Source organism: Silurus aristotelis, assembly GCF_946808225.1.
Source record: "Silurus aristotelis genome assembly, chromosome: 1".
Lineage (NCBI taxonomy): Eukaryota > Metazoa > Chordata > Actinopteri > Siluriformes > Siluridae > Silurus > Silurus aristotelis.
In genome coordinates, this window is record NC_139574.1 from 43,842,694 (window position 1) to 43,862,126 (window position 19,433).

The following is a 19,433-nucleotide window of genomic DNA, read 5'->3' on the forward strand; positions in this document are numbered from 1 at the left end:
TTGTTGTGTTAGAGCAGGTGTAGTTTGTTGTGTTAGAGCAGGTGTAGTTTGTTGTGTTAGAGCAGGTGTAGTTTGTTGTGTTAGAACAGTTGTACGTGTAGTTTGTGTTAGAGCAGGTGTAGTTTGTTGTGTTAGAGCAGCTGTAGTTTGTTGTGTTAGAGCAGGTGTAGTTTGTTGTGTTAGAGCAGGTGTAGTTTGTTGTGTTAGAGCAGCTGTAGTTTGTTGTGTTAGAACAGTTGTACGTGTAGTTTGTGTTAGAGCAGGTGTAGTTTGTTGTGTTAGAGCAGCTGTAGTTTGTTGTGTTATAGCAGTTGTAGTTTGTTGTGTTAGAGCAGGTGTAGTTTGTTGTGTTAGAGCAGGTGTAGTTTGTTGTGTTAGAACAGTTGTACGTGTAGTTTGTGTTAGAGCAGGTGTAGTTTGTTGTGTTAGAACAGTTGTACGTGTAGTTTGTGTTAGAGCAGGTGTAGTTTGTTGTGTTAGAGCAGCTGTAGTTTGTTGTGTTAGAACAGTTGTACGTGTAGTTTGTGTTAGAGCAGGTGTAGTTTGTTGTGTTAGAGCAGCTGTAGTTTGTTGTGTTAGAACAGTTGTACGTGTAGTTTGTGTTAGAGCAGGTGTAGTTTGTTGTGTTAGAGCAGCTGTAGTTTGTTGTGTTATAGCAGTTGTAGTTTGTTGTGTTAGAGCAGGTGTAGTTTGTTGTGTTAGAGCAGGTGTACTTTGTTGTGTTAGAACAGTTGTACGTGTAGTTTGTGTTAGAGCAGGTGTAGTTTGTTGTGTTAGAGCAGGTGTAGTTTGTTGTGTTAGAGCAGGTGTAGTTTGTTGTGTTAGAGCAGCTGTAGTTTGTTGTGTTAGAACAGTTGTACGTGTAGTTTGTGTTAGAGCAGGTGTAGTTTGTTGTGTTAGAGCAGCTGTAGTTTGTTGTGTTATAGCAGTTGTAGTTTGTTGTGTTAGAGCAGGTGTAGTTTGTTGTGTTAGAACAGCTGTAGTTTGTTGTGTTAGAACAGTTGTACGTGTAGTTTGTGTTAGAGCAGGTGTAGTTTGTTGTGTTAGAGCAGGTGTAGTTTGTTGTGTTAGAGCAGGTGTAGTTTGTTGTGTTAGAGCAGCTGTAGTTTGTTGTGTTAGAACAGTTGTACGTGTAGTTTGTGTTAGAGCAGGTGTAGTTTGTTGTGTTAGAGCAGTTGTAGTTTGTTGTGTTATAGCAGTTGTAGTTTGTTGTGTTAGAGCAGGTGTAGTTTGTTGTGTTAGAGCAGGTGTAGTTTGTTGTGTTAGAACAGTTGTACGTGTAGTTTGTGTTAGAGCAGGTGTAGTTTGTTGTGTTAGAGCAGCTGTAGTTTGTTGTGTTATAGCAGTTGTAGTTTGTTGTGTTAGAGCAGTTGTGCGATTGTTAATTGTGTAGAAAACAATATTACTATAAGTGAAGTCAGTGTTTTTCACGCTTTTGATTCGGGTCTCTGACTCACATGGAAAGTTGTTTTTAAACACAAATGACTTTTTCTCCTGGTGTTGAATGAACCCCCAGCGTGAGGCTTCAATCTGCTTCACTCTGAGTTACGATGTTTGTGTCCAGCCGCAGTTACATTCATAAATCTCTCATCATAAACACCTCGACCACGACACCAGGTACAGAACCTGCAGTGTGTAGCAGACTGCCTTTATCCTGGACATGTCACACACACACACACACACACACACACACACACACACACACACACACACACACACACACACGGTTTCACATTCTTGAAAACTGCAGTAAGGGCAGGTCTCTTTTCTTCTCTTGTTGTTGTTGTTTTCGTGAGGTCACTTTGAGAAAACGCTGCTGTCATCACTTTCCTGACGTGTTGACTGAAAGTAAGTGTAAATAATAATACAATTATAATAATCACTATAATAATAATAATAATAATAATAATAATAATAATAATAATAACAGTAGGATGACTTTTTTTTTTTTTTTTTATCATTTTGTTTGTTAAGTATTTTGTTAGAATTTTTATTTTATATTTGAATTTAATTGATGATTGATTTATTTATATATATTTTGTCACATTTCACATTAGAACGAATAAATTATAGACTGAAAGTTGTTCATAATTGAAGCTAATATTGAAATCCAGCTCCATGAAGATCTGCTTTTATATGGTGTGGATGATGTGGAAGATCTCGTGCTATAGAGCTCCTGTTTAAAACCTTAGGGCTGAATGTGAACGCTGACTGCACCCCCTTGTTTGCAGCTCGTTCCAAATTAATACCACTTTAATCCAGTTTACAGCAGAAGTCACACCTCCACAAACCACAGCTGCTCTGAAACACACGTCACAACTCACACTATGAGTTTCAGGGAGGAAAAGAAGAAAATAAACTTTTTGATATTTAATCAGCACTAAAGTTTAAATGAAAGAGTTTTGCTTTAATGATGTAAATTATTATTATTATTCATTTTTATATATTTATTTATTTTTGTTACTGTATATTTTATTTTCATTCCTAATTCATACAAAACTACGAACATTTTTACTACTTTTTATTTAAGTATAATCTTAAAGTCTCATTAATGAAAATAAATTAAATGAATTAATAAAAAAAATATTTAATAAAATTAAAAAAAATAAGAATAAAAAAAAAAATCATTTTAAGGAACCATTTTGGATTTTCAATTACACACACACACACACACACACACACACACACACACACACACACACACACACACACACACACACACATCCCCGAGATAAAGGTTTTGTATGGGAATCTATTTAGCAAGTGGGTTTTGCATTGAGGACTTGTTTGTCTTATAGTGTGAAATAAAAAAAAATCTTTCTTCAGGTGTGAAGGGTGAGTATACCACAAGGCTGTGCAAGTGTGTGTGTGTGTGTGTGTGTGTGTGTGTGTGTGTGTGTGTGTGTGTGTGTGTGTGTGTGTGTGTGTGTTCTGCTTTGCATGCAGCCACAGCTATCTTTACTAATCGGGACTCTCAGGGGAGACTCAGGGTTCATTATGGTGCTTTCTATGTACACACAGGTGTGCAGGACTCATGTGTACTGCAGCTTTAGAAGAGCATTTCCTAAGAAAAGAAAGTTTTCTCTGATCAGCCCTGAAGGCAAATAAAGCACCAAAACGGCATGATGAAGCTGAGGAGGATGGAGAGTGTGAAGATCCAGCAGGGGGCGCTCGTCATCCTCCAGTGACTCTTACAAATGCAGTGTATTTACAAAAGAACTGGGACACATGACTTCTCCAGCCTCTTTACAACAAACCTTTTTTTTTTATTTTATTTAATGATTAAGTTCTTACAAACATCAACCTGCTTTCCTGCTCACCTGAATTCACTCAAATGCAACTTATAATCTACACAATATGGACAAAACGTTGAAGACACCTGACCATAAGATTAGTTTTTGTGTCTTTTTGAACGTCCCGTTCCACATCGAGTCTCCATTTGCAGTTCGAAAAAGCTCCATTCTTCTGGGAAGATGTTCCACTAGGTTTTGTGGAGATTCATGAAGGTGAGGTGCAGTCAGCGTTTACATTCATCCCAAAGATGTTCTATAGGATTTAGATCTTTATAGCAGGAGATCGTCATCATCTTCTAACCCAGAAAAAGCATGTCGAAAGCAAACACTGTCACATCTGAAGACCAATCACAATCACGCATTTGTGTCTGTTAGAAATCTACATTAAATTAATACTTTTCACGTGTTTAATTCTCTAATTAACATGGAGAAATATTGAGGTTTGATACTAATGTACGTTTATTATCAGTGAAACCGAACTCAACATACAGCATGAAGAATACATTTCCATGTCAATGTTTTAAAGTAATGATGTAAATCTTCAGGACACCAAACGGAACCTTTGCTATGTTTCCACACAGACGGTTTTAATCGCCGGATTTGTGCACCATGGTGGATTTATTGTTGTTTTTTATATCTGAGTAATGAGAAAAAAGACGTCGTGTGTGTGTGTGTGTGTGTGTGTGTGTGTGTGTGTGTGTGTGTGTGTGTGTGTGTGTGTGTGTTGCGTTGAAGGTTTTAATTTCACCTCTTATATATTTGTGAAAATGAAATGAGTTTGCGTTAATATATATTTATATTTACATATTTGTGACAACAGTCAACAGTATTCAGTATCACAAACACCGCAAAGTTTAAATACATCATTTTAGAAATAATCCATAAATAATTAAATCATTCCGGTTCAGTCAACAACAAAAGTCTGATGTGTTTCGGTTGTTCACAGAAACAGAATCCAAAATCTAAAGTGTTTTAATTCACAGGAAATTCAGAGATTCATCAGACACGTGTCTGTGATTTAATGAGGTTGAACACACCGATTATATCTCCAGCATGACATCGACTCATCCCTTATCTGTGATACTACACACACACACACACACACACACACACACACACACACACACACAGCGGTGCGTTTCTGAAAACAACAAAATTTAACGCAGACGAGACTTCGACTAGACTTCCCGCTTTGTCACCTGAACTTTCTAAGAACGAGCTGCATAATGAGTCGAAAATGTCTTTAATCAGGAGGCGTTTTGTTGGAAATGACTTTGAGCTTGAATGATATGTGTTTAGGGGATTTTAGATTTTCTTGTTTTGCGTGTGTGTGTGTGTGTGATACATTTTCATTCCTTTCCCACACCACCAGGAGGCGCACACAGAACTTCTATCTTCAGGCCTCTCACCACACACTAGCACGTAGGAGTTAATGGTATTCGTGGTTGGGAGATGAGAAAATTCTGTTGAACTTTAGCAAGGGACAGAAAATACCAGTCAATGTTCAGAAATTCAAGCAGAATTTCTTCTCTAATGTTGTCCAGTTTCAGATGCAGTCTCCATTTCCGCCTCTAGGTTGAACACTGAGAACTCCAGTGCAGTGATGGACAGTAACAAAGTCAATGAAGTGCGTTATTGTACTAAAGTAGTTTTTCCACGTATCTGTACTTCACTGGAGTGTTTCCATTTGTGGAGGTTTTTACTGTAACTTCACTACATTTAGTGAAATCAGTCGTTTCTTTATATTTATGAAACATGGCGGTGGTGGAACATCAGCGAGTCACCAATCAGGATCGAGCACACGCTCTGTTTTACACGTGTTCTGATCGCCGCTTAGTGAATGTAAGTAGAAGGTTTTGCTTGTGAAGGTGTTGGATGTGAATCCAGGTCATATTTGTATATATATATATATATATATATATATATGTGTAAAAGATGATTCATATATAAACTCAATACAACACCTACGTGTTTTCAAGAAACTTTCTGTATCAACTGGAGAGTTTTTAGCAGATTTGAAGAAGAATGCAAATTTAGTTTCAAAATGATCAACACTCAACAGCCCCATGCGAAAGTCAGTGAAGCTTTTCCTTGAGAGAATAACACCGAGATCACTTCCTGTAATGTGGGGAAAATTTGGTGTGTTGGATCGCAGCATTACTTCAACTATAACACTGCAGTTTACTCACATCGTTCTACGAAACTGCTTTTCTCAGCTCTGTGCTGCTCGAGTACTGAAACTTCAACACATGGCAACTTTTGAGTTTCAGGTACAATACAACTCAAACCGGTTTTCTATGAAATCGTCGTGCTTAGAATTACTCGTTATTTTGATCATCTGTTAATCACAAATGAAAATTCGAACCATGGACAAAAAAATATGGACTTTTCTACCTGAGCTTTGTGCTGTTGCTGTTCTACATGATACTTCTTGTTATAATAAGTTCCACTCATCTGAGGAGATTTATTCAGCCACAAGAAGTGTGTTAGTAAAATCTGATGTAGGTGAGGTGAGGAGGTTCCTAGGGTGCAGTCAACATGGAAAATTCCTCTCAAAAGTGTTCAATTGAGTTTAAAGCTCTATAGCATTAGATCTTAAAGCAGATCATAATTAAGATGTCTTGGTGAACAAATATCATGATGGAACATGATATGATATCATGCTATGTACTGGGTGGCAGTTTCCACTTTTTAACACTAGAGGTCAGTGTTCTGCTTTGATACTGATTAGTTTCAGAGTGAAGGTGAACTGAAGGTGATGATGATGGTGGTGTTTATATACAGGTGTTGATATACAGGTTTCACAGAAGCATTTCCACTCGAGCTTTTTCTCACGCCTCACACTAATGAGAAGCCGATTCATGCTTTCATTTACAAAGTGTTTGGACAGAAAGCAGCAGCAGCAGCAGCACAAGTTCTTCAGTTCACTTTCCTTCCAAGATTAAAAAAAAAAAATAAATCAATAATGGTGAGTTTTTATTTACTGTACTTACTGTACATGCAGGCAAACTTTTGAACTTCCTCCCAGAAGACACACTTTCCATCTCACTCAGAAAAGAGGCCTTCGGTGTGCTCAAAGTTCTTTTTTTAGTCAGATATTATTTCATGCTGATTTATATGTATATCGATGTGTAAATTATGCATGGATGTGTAATATGTGTAATTTTATTCATTTATCTGATTCATTATCAATTTTAGTTCTGATACGTTTTTTGTTCACTGCTTCACATGTTCAATAATATGAGTATTTATTAATCAGTATGTTTGTAGTTTAGCATGTTTATAATGTAGATGTACATTATTCATGGATGTGTGAATATTTATTCCTTTTATTTCATTTGTTTAATTGTTCCCTTCTTCTGGTAACTTGATCATTATTGTTTGTTTTTCCTTCAAATTTTTTGTGTGTTACAGTGGAAATGCTGGTGATTCTCCGTGTATCTTCATGTTCCCTGTGGAATCCTGAGCTCCTGCCCTGTGAGTTACTCATGTTCTCTACACGTCCTCTACACGTCCTCTACACGTCCTCTACACGTCCTCTACACGTCCTCTACACGTCTGGGGGTTTGTGCTTCACAACAGTGAAAGAAGTTAAAACATGAAACGTAATGGGAAGTTTGTGAACATGTCGTATTTCATTGCACTTCAGTGTTGAGTGTGAATGTGAAGCTGCTCCATTTATTCAGAAACACACTCACATGAAGCAAAGATCTAAAAATGTATAGCAAATTTTCATCAGGAATGAAACGATGCACTCGTGAGACTCTCTAATGGTCAAGGACTTGAGAACGAGCTGAGAAATGAACAAGTTTACGTTATTTGATCGTTTGTCTTTAATTCCTCACCACTGATTTGTTTATCAGACTTAATATTGTTAGTAATTTGCCCCCTACTCACCCCTGGTGCACAGGCATGGACTTGTTCCTCTTTTTTAAGGAAGGAAGTGCACTTCCTCCAAACACTTATCTTGACTTTTCAACAACACTGAAGGTTCTACCACATTACAGTCAGGGCGGTGTGTCACATGGATGCGTATGACAGTAAAACAGTCACATTTAAGGTGATTGATGTGATTGTCCTTATAATGGTGTGGTATAAAGTGACCGTGTGCGGTGTGGTATAAAATGACCGTGTGCGGTGCGGTGTGGTATAAAGTGTCCGTGTGCGGTATGGTGTGGTATAAAGTGACCGTGTGCGGTGTGGCGCGGTATAAAGTGACCGTGTGCGGTGTGGTATAAAGTGACCGTGTGCGGTGTGGTGTGGTATAACGTGTCCGTGTGCGGTATGGTGTGGTATAAAGTGACCGTGTGCGGTGTGGTATAAAGTGACCGTGTGCGGTGTGGTGCGGTATAAAGTGTCCGTGTGCGGTATGGTGTGGTATAAAGTGACCGTGTGCGGTGTGGTATAAAGTGACCGTGTGCGGTGTGGTGCGGTATAAAGTGTCCGTGTGCGGTATGGTGTGGTATAAAGTGACCGTGTGCGGTGTGGCGCGGTATAAAGTGACCGTGTGCGGTGTGGTATAAAGTGACCGTGTGCGGTGTGGTGTGGTATAACGTGTCCGTGTGCGGTATGGTGTGGTATAAAGTGACCGTGTGCGGTGTGGTATAAAGTGACCGTGTGCGGTGTGGTGTGGTATAAAGTGTCCGTGTGCGGTATGGTGTGGTATAAAGTGACCGTGTGCGGTGTGGCGCGGTATAAAGTGACCGTGTGCGGTGTGGTATAAAGTGACCGTGTGCGGTGTGGTGTGGTATAACGTGTCCGTGGGCGGTATGGTGTGGTAACAAAGCGATCATGTGCGGTAAGGCGTGGTATAAAGTTACTGTGTGCGGTATGGTGCGGTATAAAGTGACCGTGTGCGGTCCACTATCAACTCCTTAGTCCTACTGGGGTTCATGTATAAACCCCATGTGTATTGTCAGTTTTGTGGTTTCTATGGTGATGGCTGGACCATGATGTTTGCAAGGGGTAAGTTAATGGAGTGGGTTAATAACGTGTAAATGGAGATGCATTTAATGAGGAGTGAGTGAGTAATGAACGGGGGGGGGGGGGGTAAAATAGAGGGTTAGTTAGGGGTGAGTGAGGGGTGAAGGGGGGGTGATGGGGTGAAGGGGGTGATGGGGTGTATGAGGAGATGAGTGGGGGGGTAGATGGGGGGTTGGTTAGGGGTGAGTGGGGGGTGAAGGGGGGTGAGTGAGGGGTGAATGGGGTTGATGGGGTGTATAATGAGATGAGTGGGGAGTAAATGGGGGGTTAGTTAGAGGTGAGTGAGGGGTGAAGGGGGGTGATGGGGTGTATAATGAGATGAGTGGGGAGTAAATGGGGGGTTAGTTAGAGGTGAGTGAGGGGTGAAGGGGGGTGAGTGAGGGGTGAAGGGGGGTGATGGGGTGTATAATGATATGAGTGGGGAGTAAATGGGGGGTTAGTTAGAGGTGAGTGAGGGGTGAAGGGGGGTGATGGGGTGTATAATGAGATGAGTGGGGAGTAAATGGGGGGTTAGTTAGAGGTGAGTGAGGGGTGAAGGGGGGTGAGTGAGGGGTGAAGGGGGGTGATGGGGTGTATAATGAGATGAGTGGGGAGTAAATGGGGGGTTAGTTAGGGGTGAGTGAGGGGTGAAGGGGGGTGAGTGAGGGGTGAAGGGGGGTGATGGGGTGTATGAGGAGATGAGTGGGGGGGTAGATGGGGGGTTAGTTAGGGGTGAGTGAGGGGTGAAGGGGGGTGAGTGAGGGGTGAAGGGGGGTGATGGGGTGTATAATGAGATGAGTGGGGAGTAAATGGGGGGTTAGTTAGAGGTGAAGGGGGGTGAGTGAGGGGTGAAGGGGGGGTGATGGGGTGTATAATGAGATGAGTGGGGAGTAAATGGGGGGTTAGTTAGAGGTGAGTAAGGGGTGAAGGGGGGTGAGTGAGGGGTGAAGGGGGGTGATGGGGTGTATAATGAGATGAGTGGGGAGTAAATGGGGGGTTAGTTAGAGGTGAGTGAGGGGTGAAGGGGGGTGATGGGGTGTATAATGAGATGAGTGGGGAGTAAATGGGGGGTTAGTTAGGGGTGAGTGAAGGGTGAAGGGGGGTGAGTGAGGGGTGAAGGGGGGTGATGGGGTGTATGAGGAGATGAGTGGGGGGTAGATGGGGGGTTAGTTAGGGGTGAGTGAGGGGTGAAGGGGGGTGAGTGAGGGGTGAAGGGGGGTGATGGGGTGTATAATGAGATGAGTGGGGAGTAAATGGGGGGTTAGTTAGAGGTGAGTGAGGGTGAAGGGGGGTGATGGGGTGTATAATGAGATGAGTGGGGAGTAAATGGGGGGTTAGTTAGAGGTGAGTGAGGGGTGAAGGGGGGTGAGTGAGGAGTGAATGGGGGGTGATGGGGTGTATAATGAGATGAGTGGGGAGTAAATGGGGGGGTTAGTTAGGGGTGAGTGAGGGGTGAAGGGGGTGATGGGGTGTATAATGAGATGAGTGGGGAGTAAATGGGGGGTTAGTTAGAGGTGAGTGAGGGGTGAAGGGGGGTGAGTGAGGGGTGAAGGGGGGTGATGGGGTGTATAATGAGATGAGTGGGGAGTAAATGGGGGGTTAGTTAGAGGTGAGTGAGGGGTGAAGGGGGGTGAGTGAGGGGTGAAGGGGGGTGATGGGGTGTATAATGAGATGACTGGGGAGTAAATGGGGGGTTAGTTAGAGGTGAGTGAGGGGTGAAGGGGGTGAGTGAGGAGTGAATGGGGGGTGATGGGGTGTATAATGAGATGAGTGGGGAGTAAATGGGGGGTTAGTTAGAGGTGAGTGAGGGGTGAAGGGGGGTGATGGGGTGTATAATGAGATGAGTGGGGAGTAAATGGGGGGTTAGTTAGAGGTGAGTGAGGGGTGAAGGGGGGTGAGTGAGGGGTGAAGGGGGTGATGGGGTGTATAATGAGATGAGTGGGGAGTAAATGGGGGGTTAGTTAGAGGTGAGTGAGGGGTGAAGGGGGGTGAGTGAGGGGTGAAGGGGGGTGATGGGGTGTATAATGAGATGAGTGGGGAGTAAATGGGGGGTTAGTTAGAGGTGAGTGAGGGGTGAAGGGGGGTGAGTGAGGGGTGAAGGGGGGTGATGGGGTGTATAATGAGATGAGTGGGGAGTAAATGGGGGGTTAGTTAGAGGTGAGTGAGGGGTGAAGGGGGGTGATGGGGTGTATGAGGAGATGAGTGGGGAGTAAATGGGGGGTTAGTGAGGGGTGCAGGGGGGTGATGGGGTGAAAGATTCAATTTGATCAATCTTTGATCTTTTTTTAAAGAGCAGCTGTATAATGAATTTTGTCTGTTGAATAAATATCAAAGCTTTTTTACTCACGTTGTTCACATACTTACAGAAGGATGTCATAACTTTCCTGTGTTATCAGATCTGCTCAGCAGCTTCTGCTTGGTTTTGAGAATATGAAATATTACACGAGCTTCAGAGAATTTCTTCTGTTCATTTCACAATGATGTGAGCTCACAGCCGTCATTTACTGTGTTCTTTTTCTGGTTGTGACGTCGGGGTGAGATTCTGAGAAAAGGAGTGATGTTGAAGGAGTGGGTTAGTCCTCGAGCTGAAGAACACGTTCACTATGGGAGACACACCAGACACACTGATTAGTCATACTGTACACTTTTTTATTTTTTTTTTGCAATATTCCGCTGACAGACATGTTACAATAATATTATGAAATCGGAAAAAGATCATTCTTAAAAAACATATACGAGAATGAAAAACATTTCCAAAACAAACCTGATTCTTCATGGTAACGGCCCTAAAGAAAGTTTCACTGAAGCCATCAGAAGAAATTCTTACACAGCTTTAAATCTGCCACACACTATGATATGTGCTGTATATAACCTGTGTGCATGTGGTCTCTGATGCCTCCAGGGTATTTTTACAGCATCTAAACCACTGGCTGTAAATATAAAGATACTGTATGTTCTATGTGGTTGAAAGCAGTTCACGTGTACTGGTGTGTTTAAAGATCTTTACACTGAATCTTTGGGTTTCTTGTAGTGCATAAGTCTAATTTTAAATCCGACTCTTCAGGTTAACGTTTCCCTTTATTCACTTCTGTGTTTCCTCTGTGTTTCCTTTTATTGTTTCTAACACACACACACACACACACACACACACACACACACACACACACACACTAGGTTTAAAGGGGCATCCCTGGTGACTAGAAAAAAATCACAGTATATAATAACAAAAAAATCTATTGATAAATCAGAGAAACTGTTTGATGCAGAAAAAGTAAAGAAAACAGCTAAAAGCCCCTCGAGTTCTCGAAACGAAACCTACAACTGAATATGTTTATCTGCTTCTCACTTGCTGAAACTGCTGAGGAAAGTATCATGTTCTTCTTCTCACTTCAATTCACATTTAAACCAGTTTACAAGAATCGACGAGTCGGAGTTTGACACTCCGGCGTTGGCGCGTAACAGCCACGCCTCGAATCGGGCAGCATGGAGGATCGTATCTGAGCTGTTTCTTATTGTATTCTACTTTTTCTGCAATATTAGAGTAGATTAGATTTAACTTGGTCACTGCATACCGTGTTTCCCCTGAAAATATCACCAGGACTTACGTTTAAGGACTTATGTCCTCACTTAGTGTTCTAATGAGCTCCACTCTTCCGAGATGATGTTCCACTAGATTTTGTGGAGATTCTTTCATCCACAAGGGTGATATTATCGTCAGATGCTGATGGAGATGAGGTGAGGATGCCTGGGGCAGGAGGCAGTCAGTGTTCACATTCATCACAAAGCTTTGCAAGAGTTGAGGCCAGAGCAAGATCTTGCACTCCAACCCACATAAATGATCTCTTGAGTGATAAGAAGCTTTGTGCACATGCTGGAACAGGTTTGGGTTCATGAGAAAGAAAAGAGAAAATTGTATGCCAGTGCACTCAAAGACGTCTTGTACCTTCTGGTGTCAGTTTGGAGAAGAACTAAATGTGGCTGGAAAAATCGGGTGTCCAAATACTTTTTATCCATATGGGGGATTTGTACTAAATAACACTGCTAATGGTTTGTATTTGAATCAAGCGTGTGACGGACTGAGCGACGTGATGCATTAATGATTTGCTTAGAAGAAAAAAAAAAAAAAGGATGTCATGCTATTGGTCTTCATTGTCGCTTCCTCCACAACACACAGGATGTAGAGAAGGTGTGATGAACTGCATATTTATATCAGCTGTCTCCTGTTTAGAATGTGGCTTCCTCATGAGATTTCTACCACACACACACACACACACACACACACACACACAATCACGCACAATGTCTTTATCTTTCTATCTCTCTGTTTGTTTTTTCCTGTCGAAATCTGTCACCTTTTTTTGATGCTGGTTAAATTCAGTAAGCAGAAGTGAAAAATGTTCATTGTAAAATACGGTTATTTATTTCATCAAAACATTCATCAAGCTAGAAAATGCTACAAATGCAGCACGTTTGAATTGTCAAATTTTTTGATTGATAGCAAACAAAGGCTCAGTTTTGAATCAAGAAAAAAAAACAAAAAAGCACATGAGATCATCCACACCACATATTTATAACGCTACAGCAGAAACCCACCAACGACCCTTGCAAATGCGATAAAGATGCTCTGTTACATACGATCACCAAGTAAGGAAAGAAAACAGGAGACATTTTATAATGCATGAATAAATCCATTCTAATCCAGGCTGCATCCTGTCTCTAGAGGATGATGATATGTAGAATACGACACGTGACTCAAAAACACAGCAGCACAGAATTATTTAAAAGCCTTAATATTGAAGCGATGATGGCCACTTTTCTATTATGTACAATGATGCAAACTATGTAAAATGATGCACCCACCACCATGTTTCACTGTTGTTGTGTTGATTTCAGTTCTATGTTGTAATACTGCAGAATGGGGCAGATTTATATATAATGTATGGCTGAACATAGGTGAACATTTACACCCTTCCTCATGGGTATTTAATTGTCTAGATTATTTTTGTATGCTGTAAGATTAGAAATTCTTCTTATTAAAACTAAAGGGCTCGGGTTTCACAATGCCCGTGTGCATAAGTGAGTTTTATACAGATATGGTTTTTAAAGCCCTGGCCAGAAGCTCGCTGTAGACCTGAGGGATGACCTGGAATGCTAAGTGTGAAAGCCTTCATGTCCAACATCCTTGTCAGGTCTCAATGTTGTACAAGCCTCCCTCAGCTGTGCCCCAAAATCTGGTTGAAAACCTTCCCAGGAGGGGGTCCTTGGTGGTATTTTGAATAGGATGTTCTGTAAGAACCTTTTGGGTGCAATTGGGACAAACTTACACTTATAAAGAACATATTTATTTCAAGCTGCTTTGAGACAATGTTCATTTGAGACATGTTAAAAGCTCAATACAAATAAACAGGAATTGAATTGAATTGAATTGATTTGGTGGTCTAGTGGTTAAGATGCAGCGCTCCCACCGCTGCGACCCGGGTTCGATTCCCGGTCAGGGAACCATCCCCAGCCACTCTTAGTGCCGGTCCCAAGCCCGGATAAATTGGGGAGGGTTGCGTTAGGAAGGGCATCCAGCGTAAAACATGTGCCAAATCAAACGTGCGGAGGATCCGCTGTGGCGACCCCTAACGGGAGAAGCCGAAAAGAAAGTTTATTGTATATAAACAACTCTTTTTGCATGCCTTTTCATTTTTTAGGAAACATGTTGACATAAATCATATACCAAATCAAAATCTTTAATCCGTACATAATCCGTACACAATCTTTTGGTCAGTTTGAAGGCAACATGAGATTCTTTTTTTAATGGGTCATAAGCTGGTATTGTGATCCTCCACCCTTCAGAAGGCAGTGGAACGTTCCTCCACGCTTGTGGACTGTGAATACACTGAAGCTGCAGCCTGGGTCATGTATTCTTTCATACACTGCACTTGGAAGCATGGGGTCTGGCGCAGAAGCCTGGCGAGTTGCCTCCTGAATTTCTGACCCACAAACACATAGAGGAACGGGTTGAGGCAGCTGTGTGAATACGCCACGGCTTCAGTGACCTGCAGCAGCAGCCGGATGGTTTTGCTGAGTTCACACCCTGGAGGCAGGATGAGCTTTATTTCCAGTGCACTGAGGAACGCTGCGATGTTGTACGGTATCCAGCAGCAGAAGAACACCACCATGACCATGGCAACTAGACGAATGGCCAGTTTTTTGGAATTACGAAGCGTCTTAAGCTTCCGGAGCACCATCGAGTAACAAAATCCCACAATGATCAGTGGAATTAGCAGCCCCAAAACATTCATTTTGAAGATAGCCTTACTTCTGACATCACTGTATTGATTATCTTTTGGATACGCGCTGCAAACATTTTGAGTCGCGTTGTTTTCAACTCCAAGATGCAGAAGTTCAGGAAATGAAGACGCAACAGCAAAAATCCAGATGAAGATGCTCGCTAAAATCCCATAAGTCTTTGTACGGATTCTCAAGGCGAACACAGAATGGACGATGGCCAAGTATCTGTCAAAGCTCATCAGCACGATAAAGAAAATGCCGGCGTAAAACCCGATGTGGTACACGCTGAGGACCAGGGTGCACATGAAGCTACCAAAAACCCAGGTACTTCTGGCATAATGAGCCAAAAAGGGGAGAGTGGAGATTAGCAGAAGGTCAGCGATGGTCAGGTTCAGGAGAGACACGTCAGTCATGCTTTTCAACTGAGCACCTTTCAGGATCACCCACAGCACCAGCAGGTTTCCCAGCAAACCCACCACGAAGAACACGGAGTAGAGCACCGGGAGAATGCGGCTTGAATGGTGGCCATATTCACACGGTTCAGAAACATCACCGTAATCATATTCAGTTGTAGAAATAAATTTAGAACTGAAAACAGAAAAGACAGAATTACTACATGAGAAAGACAGGAGAATTGAACATATTGGAATTCAGGCCTGAAATAGAATTTCATTATAGAATAGAAAAAGGTGGGATGGGATGGGATGAGATGAGATACAATAAGATACGATAGAATTTATTAATACCAAAGGAAATTTTAATTAATGAATTTTAAAAAAGCTCTGCATATTTTAAAGACGAGACACAACGCCATCATTACTGCAGTGAATAGGGAAAAAACACAGGCTTTAGTAATAATAGCAGGAGCGAGATCAAGTGCTGAACGATGCGTATGGAAGCCGTACAGTAGCGTTACATTTTCCCACGTTGAAGTAAAGACAAAATTTGCCAGGTTTCTAAAGATGCGTCAATTCTCAGAACCTCAAACCGTTTCATAAAATTATGACTCACAATTTTTTAGTTACTGGATTTGAATGTAATTGTCTCATGGTCACGTTTCTGATTTCACTCTGGAAACCGTAAATGCAGTACCGAGGACCCTCGCTGAGTCTTCCCTTCGTACCTGCCTCATGTTTGATCAGCACTTTTCCACTGCCTGCTTTTTTTACAACATTCCTGGATTTAGTTTTTTGTGTTGAACAGGTTAAGAAAGGTGTACTTTAAACTGGATTTCCAATTGAAAAGGTAGACGATGTGTAGTACATTATTTCTCTCTGGGGTTATTTCCATTCCAGTTCTAGCATTTAGGAAGATTTTATAATATACTGCAGGTTAAACAGCATCAGTCATTCGACCTCTAATCGTACGTAAGGGTTCTTCCTTTGTTTTAATTTCCTGCTCTAATCCATGAAAAGACAAATTAATACACTATATATTATGAGTCAGAAGGACGTGAAGCTACAAACACAACCGAGACATTAAAAACACAGGATTGCTCAAATATATATATATAATATCTGCATTGTAATGCATCCTCACCTGGTTGTTGTGTTCATCATCATCATCATCTTCACCATTCACGAGCAGCCGATATTCTGATTACTTCTGATTAAGGTAGAACTTACTTCTGAGGTAAAAGATTGAAAAAAAGACGTAATAAATGAATCTGAAAGTTTAGGTGAAGCATCCAAGAGATTGCGCACAAGCTGCACACCACAAAGAGTGTGTAGTGTTTTTGAAAGTACCAGCTCAAAAGATGAGTCAGTAAAGTGCTGAGTATGAAAATAAGTGTGAAAGTCTTCGCTCTGGAGGCAAAGCAGACCTTGAAAATCAAGATTAACGCACAAAGCAGTTCAAGAATTCAATTGACCCCGACGCGTAGCATTGACCTCGCAGATTCTACAGGATACAACTCATAAGGACAGAATTACACAAGCAGCTGGGACATTTTCTACTCACAAAATTTGAATGCAGTCCTTTGGGGCTCAAAGCTCAAACTGAAATGAGATGCTGTTGTGTTGGGCCTTTGTTTTTTTCACACTTCTGTTTTTTGTTTTTTTTTGTTTTACCCAACCCCCCACCCGCAAGTGATGAGTAAGTGGGTTCTATGGAGACACGCAAGATGTTTGACACTTGACATTTGATTAGTTTGACCAGAAAAGTGCGAATGCCTTTTGTGTGTGATTGTTTAGCTTGTGTTTACGCCTCCATGCACTGTGTTTTCCTGAAATCTAAAGGGAACTTGCTGAGATACATGGGGTTATGTTCTTTCAAAACGCTTTTATAACACCATGGATTCATGTACTGGGTCAAGATGTTCATTGGACGATTCATGAAACGATTCACTGGGTTTTTTTCATGTTTTTTTTTAAACCATGGCAAATATTTCAGTCAAACACACTCTTCTGCAGGAAATCAAACTTTGGCCTTAGATAACACAGAAAAGCTAAGAAACTATCTAACACTGCATAGAGAACACCAGTGAGATCAGGAAACATCTCAGGTCTATAGATATATTAGTGCAGGTTCAGTAAAATACAAGAAGGATCTTTTAGAAAGGTTGAGTTTTTGTACCGTGCTGTACCGTGATCTTACACATGAAGAAAATAGTTTTTGATGTAAAAATTGATATAATATGGATTTGTGGATAAGGGGACACAAGAGCAGATCATCTGTCTCCACACCCCCCTGTGCTCTACATCTGCCACTTTCAAACAAACTACCTGCATGTCTTCCCTCACCACATCCATAAATCTCCTCCTTGGCCTTCCTCTTTTCCTCCTACCTGGTGGCTTCATCCTCAGCTTTCTCCTACTCCTCCTGCACCCTGCCTGCACTCTTTTCTTCACTTCTCTAACACACTCTCCATTACTTTGCGCTGTTGACCCCAGGTACCTGAACTCCTCCACCTTCTCCACCTCTTCTCCCTGCAACCACACCCCTCCACTGCCCTCCCTCTCATACACACACATGTACTCTGTCTTACTCCTACTGACTTTCATTCCTCTTCTCTCCAAGAGGATAGCATGAAACCGTACTGCTGCTCACAGATGGTCACCTCTTCTCTCAGCCGGGCTTCCACTACTCTTTCCCAGAACTTCATGGTGTGACTGCTCAACTTTATTCCCCTGTAGTTACTGCAGGTCTGCACCTCTCCCTTATTCTTAAAGATCAGTACCAGCACACTCCTTCTCCATTCCTCAGGCATCTTCTCCCCTTCCAGAATCCTGTTAAACAATCTGGTTAAAAACTCCACTGCATCTCTCCTAAACATCTCCATTCTTCTACCGGCATGTCATCTGGTCCTACCGACTTTCCACTCTACATCCTCTTAATCGCTGCTCTCACTTCCTCCTTATTAATCCTATCCACATCCTGCTTCACCATCCCCACATCATCCAACCTTCTTTCTCTCTCTCATTTTCCTTGTTCATCAGCTGCTCAAAATTCTCCCTCCATCTTCTCAACACACTCTCCTCACTAGTCAACACATTTCCATCTCCATCCTTTATTGCTCTAACTTGCAGTACATCCTTCCCAGCTCGGTTCCTCTGCCTGGCCAATCGCTACAAATCCTTTTCTCCTTCCTTATTGTCCAACTGCTTCTACGTGCCTTTTCCTTGGCGTATCCCTCTTCACCTGCTGCTGCATCTCCTTGTTCTCCTGCCTACTTTTCTCACCCTTCTGTTGATTCCAATTCTGTTTCTCCAACCTCTTTCTCCTTATGCTCTCCTGCACCTCCTCATTCCACCACATCTCTTTGTCTTCCTTTCTATTTCCAGATGTCACACCAAGTACCTTTCTAACTGTCTCCCTCATTGCTTCTGCAGTAGTTCCCCGATCATCCGGCACCTCTTCACCACCACCGAGCTCCTGTCTGACCTCTTCCCTGAACCTCACACTACACTCTTCCTCCTTCAGTTTCCACCATCTTATTCTTCTTTCAGTCTTCACTCTCCTCCTCTTCTTCTTCATCTCCAAAACCATCCTACAGACCACCATCCGATGCTGTCTAGCTACACTGTCCCCCACCAACACCTTACAGTCTCCAATCTCCTTCAGGTTGCATCTCCTACATAGAACATAGTCCACCTGTGTGCACCTTCCTCCACTCTTATACCTCACCCTGTGATCCTCCTTCTTCTTAAAATACGTGTTCACCACTGCCATTTCCATCCTTTTAGCAAAATCTACCACCATCTGCCCTTCCACATTCCTCTCCTTAAGACCATCCCTACCATCACCTCCTCATCACCTCTGTTCCCTTCACCCACATGCACATTAAAGTCTGCACCAATCACCAATCTTTCATTCCCAGGGTCACCTTCTACCACTTTATTTAACTCACTCCAGAATTTTTCCTTCTCCTCCATCTCACAACCCATTTGTGGAGCATAAGCATGATGACATTTATCATCATCCCTTCAACTTCCAGCTTCATGATCATCACCCTATCAGAAACTCTCTTCACCTCCACTACACTCTTACTGTACTCTTCCTTCAGAATCCCTCCTACACCATTTCTCTTCCCATCCACACCATGATAGAACAGTTTAAACACCTCCAATGTTCCTGCTCTTACTCCCTTTCCACTTGTTCTCCTGAACACACAACATATCTACCGTTCTCCTGTCCATCATATCAGCTCCCTCTCTCCCTTTACCAGTCATAGTACCAACATTTAAAGTACCAACCCGAACCTCCACTCTCCTCCACTTCTCCTCCACTCTCCTCCACTTCTCCTTTCCCTGCTGTCTCTGTAGACGTCTTCCTCCTCTCCTTCTCCTCCTTCGGCCAACAGTAGCCCAATTTCCACCGGTACCCTGTAGGCTAACGATACCTGTGGCGGTCGTTGGTAACCCAGGCCTCGACCGATCTGCTATGAAATTCTGATTCGTG

At 42.2% G+C, this 19,433-nt stretch overlaps 1 protein-coding gene across 1 annotated transcript; it reads right to left on the reverse strand.

Annotated features, from left to right (window-relative positions):
• Window positions 1–13,948: 13,948 nt before the first annotated feature.
• Window positions 13,949–16,146, reverse strand: LOC310726480 (C-C chemokine receptor type 5-like). The gene is made up of 2 exons (XM_083542131.1): window positions 16,074–16,146; window positions 13,949–15,122 (listed from the first exon to the last, which is right to left on the reverse strand). Exons 1-2 carry the CDS (start codon window positions 16,109–16,111, stop codon window positions 14,093–14,095), a joined length of 1,068 nt encoding a protein of 355 aa, XP_083398257.1. The 5' UTR covers window positions 16,112–16,146; the 3' UTR covers window positions 13,949–14,092.
• Window positions 16,147–19,433: the final 3,287 nt, after the last annotated feature.

What these genes read in the sequence shown, in the direction of transcription:
- LOC310726480 (XM_083542131.1), bottom strand. Translation starts at nt 16,111, where the DNA reads ATGGTGAAGATGATGATGATGATGAACACAACAACCAG. An exon ending in ATGATGAACACAACAACCAG is followed by an intron (nt 15,123 to 16,073) that starts GTGAGGATGCAT and finishes TTCTGTTTTCAG; the next exon opens with TTCTAAATTTATTTCTACAA.